At 46.5% G+C, this 7338-nt stretch overlaps 1 protein-coding gene across 2 annotated transcripts in view; it reads right to left on the reverse strand.

The window, feature by feature from the left end:
* The window catches only part of Cnmd (chondromodulin), a 24862-nt gene extending 19073 nt beyond the window's left edge, over positions 1-5789 (reverse strand). For both annotated transcript variants that reach the window (XM_021203617.2, XM_021203616.2), the window contains exons 1-3: positions 5713-5789; positions 5141-5284; positions 468-608 (exon numbers count right to left, since the gene is read on the reverse strand). In XM_021203617.2, coding sequence (XP_021059276.1) covers positions 468-608; positions 5141-5284; positions 5713-5784 — 357 coding nt within the window. In that variant the 5' untranslated portion in view covers positions 5785-5789. The remainder of the gene's footprint in view (positions 1-467; positions 609-5140; positions 5285-5712) is intronic.
* Positions 5790-7338: the final 1549 nt, after the last annotated feature.

Consider the following 7338-nt stretch of genomic DNA (forward strand, 5'->3'; position numbering starts at 1 on the left):
CTAACCAGTATACCCTGAGCTCGTGTCTCTAGCTGCATATGTAACAATAAAGCTGTATTTTTTGACTTCTAAGTCCACATATCTTTTATTTTGTAGAAGTAAACTCACTTCCAAACTTTTGTTTTGATTTGGAGATGGGAATCTCATGTTGCTCCGTCTGCTTCAAACTCCTGGGCTCAAGTGATGTCTTCCTGTGCTGTCCTGCCTGACCCCTGGACCTACTGCACCCGAAGGGTTTTGTTATTTTGTATATTTGCCCATATTTCCTCTTCTTTGCAAGAAGATGGGGGACAAAGCAAGACCCAAAGCAAGGAGCAGAAGCTACACAATGCAGGTGGGTGGTTGGCCCAGAAGCTGCTGTAGAGAATAGTAACCACTGTGTGCGTGTGAGAGTGGCTGCTTCTCCTCGGACTGGAAAAGCCAGGGCTTCACCTGTTAGACTCTGCAAATGCGTGAAGTGTACTTACATTTTGGAAATCGTTAACTTCAATAGCTTCTTCCGCTCCGCTTCCCATTTTAAAGGTCTCCAAGTTGTTTGCAGCATCTATTTCCATTGACCCATCTTGTAGTCTCCCATTGATACTCATAGTGTAATGAACATTGTAAATCTAGAGGAGAATAGAAGAGTCTTTCATACGTTCTTCCTTTCAGCAATTTGGGGCTTATCATTAGATCTACAATATGTGAGGTGGGTTCCATCGTTTTCATAGATACCGAAAATAACATTAATAGGAATCCTTGCATTTGAGAACTCTATCCATACACCAGTCAGTTAGTACAATGATTTCTGGTGTGTGTGTGTGTGTGTGTGTGTGTGTGTGTGTGTGTAAACCAGAGGTTAATGTCAGCTATCTTCCTTCATTGTTACCCACCTTACTTTTTTGAGACACTGTGTCTCACTGAACCTGGAATGGACCAATTCAACTAGACTGGCTGGACCGAAAGCCTGTCTTGGTCTCCCCCGTGATAGGATTACAATGTGGGTTCAGTTAATGAAGGTTGCATGACAAGCGCTTTAGCAAGGGAGCCATCTCCTCAGCCTGATTATTTTAAAATAGTAGTAGTGCTTGATAGCTACTTAAAGAGCTCAAGGACTTGGATCTCGGCTACCCATCAGAAGCAACTAGGTACCATATCTGGACCAATTAAAGCTCAACTGTGAAGCTGAGTTTTCTAAAGTTTAATTCTATTTGTAGCTGGACTGAGAACCACCCACGGATAGATGGAAAGGCATTTGGCTGAAACACTGGCATCTTTCCTTAAAGACTGATTTTTGAAATTCATCAGTTAAGGTGATGTGTGGGGTAGCATACGGTAAAGATTACAGACAGGACTGGGGTCTGTCCCATATGCACTCGGGAGGCAGAAGCAGGCAGATCTCTGTGAGTTCAAGGCCAACCTGGTCTATATAGCAAACTCCAGGATAGCAAGGGTTACATAGAGAAACTATTTTTCAAAAAGAAGAAGGAGAAGGAGAAGAAAGAAAGAACAAAAGAAAGAAAGACAAAGCAAAGCAAAGCTATCACTAAATTAAATTACCCAAAGGACTTTCTTTGGACAGCTTATCACTCTCTATAATAGCTTAAAAATAATTCACACACTGCTCCTGTCGAGCATGCAGCTGCCCTGCTAGACTGGAGGCAGGGTTTCTCTTCTTTCCTTCTTTTTAGGACTTTAGGTAGCTATCTGTCTTCATCAATCATCCATTATCTAACGATTGTCTGCCTAACGTAGTGCCTGTGTGGTCACGCACACGTACACGTGCGCAAGTCTTCAAAGAGGAAAAGTCTGGGAACCGATGATGAAGTTTCTATCCCATGTGAAGTCAGACTTTACTCAAGTCTGATTTCCTCCCTCATTATGAAGAGTGACTACAACTACTGGGTAAACACGAGAAAACGCAGCCGTTGTTACAGGACCGTTACTCGGAGAAAACTCATTAGACCCATCAGAGATGTGGGAATGGCTCTGTTATTCCTACCCTTCCTCCCAGGCAGCCGGCTTCACTTAGCAAGAGAAGAAATATCGGTACCACTCCAGCATGTCCATCCCTGCCTTCCTGCCTCCTTCCAGGAACCCAGCCGCCTCCAGGTCCCTAAGCCGCCCTGACTGGGGGGCCGCCCCATAGGATTCAGACTCAGCAGAGATGGAGCAGCGCCCAGCCGCCTGTTCCAGTTATAGAAGCCCGGAGTTTTGTTTTTTGGTTTTGGCTAAACCAGGCCTTTCTGCACGACAGCTGAGAAAGCAGGCTCTGTTCTGCCCGGGGAGCTCAGAGCAGCCATTGTACACATGGGTTAGCCGTGACTGTTAGAGGAACCTGGCCTGTGAGTTTCTTACTGGCACGGTGGTCCTCTGCTCAGATGACAGCAAACTAAGGCAGGAATTTAACCATTTAGAAATTATTTTTGGCAGGTTCCTCTTTATCCCCCCATCCGATACACATCACAGTTTATCCATACTATGTACCAGCCTGGCTTTGACCCTTCCAGTCCGAATTTCACTTTCCAACAGTTGCACCTTTCTTCTCAGGAGAGGCGCCCTAGCTACAGCTTGCATGCTTCGGATATAGAGTTGGCCTGCCTGGCACGCTCATGCTGCTGGTTGCCCTCTTGCAGTGGTGGGGTAGGAGTAGGGGAGGGTGGGAGGTAGTCTGCAGTTTCCAAAGTTCTGGGCCCTGAGCAGGGCAGGAAGCTGAATTGCTGGAGCGGCAATTACGTTATCTTCTCTAAGCCCAGGGAGTGAGATGTTGGCACCTAAGGCTATTTCTCACCAAGTACAATGAAGTTTATTATTTGCCAAAATTCTGCTCAATATGGTGCCTTTTACAGCCAAGGATATTTGCTAATGAGTTTTTAATAAGGCCTCGGTTCTATAAGATTAATTACATAATGTTTGGGAAAATGTCTAGAAAAATTAATCTAAGAAAAAGGCCGCAAGCAATGGGTTCCTCCCCTCACTGAACGGGTAGAGTTGTCAGTTGTCTGGCACCGATGGGAATTTCCCATGTCTCAACGCCTTGTTCCATTTACAATAATGTGGATGAAAAATGGCCTCAATATTTGAGCTCTGTCAGCGGATCCCCTCATGATTAGTGCCCTGTGCTTGGTAACCCTACAGCTAAATTTGAGCAGACCTGTCCTTGGGGGTTGAACCCTATGAAAGGGAGAGGCGAGAACTTCACAGCTGGTGCTCTTTTGTAAACTAATGCAGAGAGCCCAGGCATGAAACTCTCCAGAGAACAGGGAGTCCATTAGCTTGATGATCGGTTCTGTGTGATAGATACTTATCTTTTTTGACTATGCTGTCTTTGGGTGATTTAGAGTTATATTCAAAGACAGCAGATCCATGCATGTGCATAGCATAGATACTGCCAAGTGCACTCTACTTCAAATTTTGTGATTTGTTTGCCAGACTTAAATAATATGGAACAGCATTAGACAAATTTTTTTTCCAGAAAAAAAAAATACCATGATTTTCTTCATCCTCCTGTCTGAGTAGGAAATAGCAATAACTTTGATTGTTAGCAATAAAATGTGATTTACTATTCTTCTATATTCTTAGAATTTAATACTGCTCTCTTAAACCAAACATCTTGCAGGAAAATGAAAGATATGAGAAGTGGGAACCCACTTCTTCAGGGTGATGGCTTATTCTAAGAAGCTTGTCAGCTGGCCATGTTTGTCTTTAATTAAATGCCAAATGGTATTGCTTTCATGGCCAAAATATTTACAAAAACAAAACAAAACAAAACAAAAAGCCCTTAAAAAGCAAAGCTATTTTTTTGTCTTCAAATTACTTTCATCATCGAGATTTTGTTATCTAAAAGATAGTATTTATACTCTAACACCATCAAATTTCCCCAAGGGTGACAATCTCAACCCTGCTACTAATGGAGACATAGACATTAAAAATCACTCTCATGTTCAAATTCTGTGCTTTCACATATGAGCATCCACCAGTGTCTATATTTAAAATACAAATACATTAAGGCACTTTTCAAATCCACACAAAATACAGCGCAATTCCGATCTTACAAATTGATGCTTGTAAATTTGATATAGTCTCTAAAACAGACTCCGTGCTAAATGGCTTGCTTATCTACATGAGGCTTTTGAGTTAAAAATACAAATTATGCAGTGACTGCAGAAGATGTGTTGTGTAAAATGGTTGAATTGCTTTCAGCACCATTTTCTCTAAGTGCTGGAATTCGTTCATGCCTTGAATTTCATGGCGGGAGAGGGGGAAAAAGAGGCAGTCAGCGATCCTTGGAGGACAGTGATCAAGAAAGAGCCCTTTGTGTGCTCCCTGGAGACGGAATTCTTTTCCATTAGCTGGAATAAGCTTATACCCGGTGTGGCAATGGTCATCAAGATAAAATGTCCCCTTTTACATAGGTGGGCACACTCAGGTATTTAGAGAACGCATTGGAACTCTGCCCACTTCAGACAGAAGCAGTTTTTATACTTGTTGAGAGAGTCTATCCAGCCTTAATCTCAATGAGCAGATAAAGGGAGGAGAATAGTTAGTGAGACTTTCGTCATTAAATCACAGGTGATCACACTGGTTCTTAAAAGAGATTTGTTACTTCTAAGGAAGTCTGACTTTTTGTTTTAACACAGAAAAGGGAGAGTGAATAAATAGGTCACAAACAGGAGAACTTTCTTGATCAAGATTTTCCCTCAGCTGTAGGACTGAATATTTTTTTCTACCCTTTGTCCTATTTAAATTTATAGCTTTCCTCAGCTGGGACAGGCATCAAGGATCATTTACTTTCATTTCTTTCTTTCTGGATAAGAAGTTCAGAGAGATCACGTGCCCTACCCACTGCCTCACAACTGCCTGGTAAGCTGCGTTAGGCTGGGATGGCAGAAAATGACTTTCCCCACAGTGTCCAGGGCGGTCTCGAACAGTCTCCGTTTCTGTTTTCCTCCTAGGGACCCTGAGCTTGCCTACCCTGTACCCCGTACCCACTTGAGGGTAGACCTGCGAAGGGAGGTGTCCAAGAGAACCAAGGGGACCAAAGGGAGCAGCAGGCTGTGCCCGCTGGCCGACCAGCGCTCTGGCTCCACCTAGGGGTTCGGCCACCCTGCGCACCTGGCAGCCCTTGCATCCCAACTGGGGAGCCACTCCTTGAACTTACGTGATTGTCATTCCCCTTCCAGAAGTAGAAGGCCCCGATGGCCCCGAAGAGCAGCAGCACCGCGCCAGAAATGAGGACCACAGCTCCCACCTTGAGCAGCCGTGTTGGGCTCCCGGAGGGCTTCACGGTGACGGTGGTGTACGCCTGCGGGGCAGGAGATTGGACGGGTTGCCGCTGCCACCCACACTCGCGATCCCTGCATCCTGTCCTGGGGAAACCGCGAGGACTGGAGTAGGAAACCTTGGCCCCAAGTACACTCAGAAGCTGCCTTGCGAGGGTCCCTTGTCCTCAGGCATGGAAGTACCATAGCAAACTCTTCCCTAGGCAGGCCCCCTAGCCCCTCAGTCCTGCACCCTTTGCTGTCACAAGAGGCTCCCTCCACGCCAGTGGTGGATCCTGTGTACCCTGCCACTCCACCCCCACACTGGGCATTCTCATTTGATTCCCTCATCATCACACATCCAAAGGCCCCAATTCCTGATCCCAGAAGTGGACCTGGCACCCACAGGAAGCCGGGGTCCCTGTGTCAGGACTTACTCCACACCAGTCCTGGGGACTTAGGAGGTACTCACCGGGGGACTGCAAAACTCAACGTCCTCAGGCCCTACCATGGTGATAGGAACTTTGTCCGAGTTCTCTGTCATGGCTGAAGATGGAGAAGACACTCGAAGGCCCTGTTCTGCTGTCTTAACTATCCCAACTGCCCCTTTGTCCCTACAATGAATGCCCTCTGCACAGCAGCAGCAGCAGCAGCAGCAGCAGCAGCAGCAGCAGCAGCAGCAACAGCAGCGTCCTGCTCTGACCAGCCCTTCTGTCCCCACCCCTTCCAGCACCTCACCTCTCCCCTCCCTCTTCCCTCCACTCTGGAACAGCTTACTCAGCTTATCCTGCATTCTCAGATGTGCCCTCCCCTCACTCTCTCCCCTCCAAAACCCCCGAGGGACATCCGGATAGGTTTGAGTGTGAAAGGGATGTTGAGCCTTGGAACCCCACCAGCACCCCCAGTTACTAGCTTGCCAGGATTTCTTAGAGTATCAGAGGGCTTTGCAGTGTGACACTGGCTGGAGCCTATTTCTCGAAGGTGCCCTGGAAGTGGGCTGAGTGGGGAGTGTGATGAAAGACAGGGTGCCTATCTCAAGTGCCAATGTTAAGACACCTTTCCACTAGGGTTTCCGCTGGAAGTGGGAACTGCTAGACTCCCCTGGAACTAGAGCATGGGGCAGAATGTTGGAGAAGGCCTTTGACACTGGATCCTCTAAGGGAGGGGTTTAATTGCTGCAACAGTGAAGCAGAAGGGGCCTGAAGCAGAGGAAATGGGGAGCCTGGAATGGAAGAAGACGCCTATAGTTAAGTTCACAATGATTAAACAAGTGATGGGAAACACTTCTCCCAAACACCGACCAAAGGAACAAATGACTATGACCAAAGGAACAAATAAAAGGTAGTTACATATCATTTACATATAAGTAGTAAATAGTTCCATTAAGTGGACAGAGAACATGGTTTGCTTTTTTTATTGTTGGCAGTCTCATGTAGCTCAGGATGACCCAGAACTCCATATGTAGCTGAGGATGACCTTAAACTTTGAATTCTCCTCCTGCCACCTCTGGAGTGCTGGTATTGGCCAATGCTCCTGGTTTTATGAGGTCCTGGGCATGCTTTTCTCTGAGGCACGTCCCCACCTTTGAAGAATGTGTCTTCTTCCGTGATACCTCACTTGGAGCCAGGGCTCCTCAAATTCACACTGGGAGATTTAATTGTTTCAGAACTCTCTGCTGGAAGTGACTGAGGGCTGGTGCTTGGGAGGAAATGAAGTTTCCTGAGCAGAGGGACCGTGGATGTGCAAGGCTGTAACAAGGAGAGTGTTTAAGGATCAAGAAAGGCACACTTGCGTGGAGATGTGGATCTTAGGCTAAGAGCTCAGATGTGGGGCTGCACGGGAAGAGAGGAATGGAAGACACTGCCACTGTCACTGTCACAGCAGAGCTGGCAGCACCTGCTGAGTCTCAGGGGATGGTTTCAGACCTACCAGGACTATGAGAGTGGCAGAAGATGGGGGGGGGGTGTTGGTGTTGGGAGGGGCAGTGTTCAGACTGTTAAGCTTGATGGCAAAAAGAATCTAGTGATCAGTCTAAGGCACTTTTTTCTGCACACCCTCCAGATGTGTGTAAAACCCCTGTCTGCACACCCTCCAGATG

This window comes from Mus pahari, chromosome 8 (assembly GCF_900095145.1).
Source record: "Mus pahari chromosome 8, PAHARI_EIJ_v1.1, whole genome shotgun sequence".
In the NCBI taxonomy this organism is placed as follows: domain Eukaryota; kingdom Metazoa; phylum Chordata; class Mammalia; order Rodentia; family Muridae; genus Mus; species Mus pahari.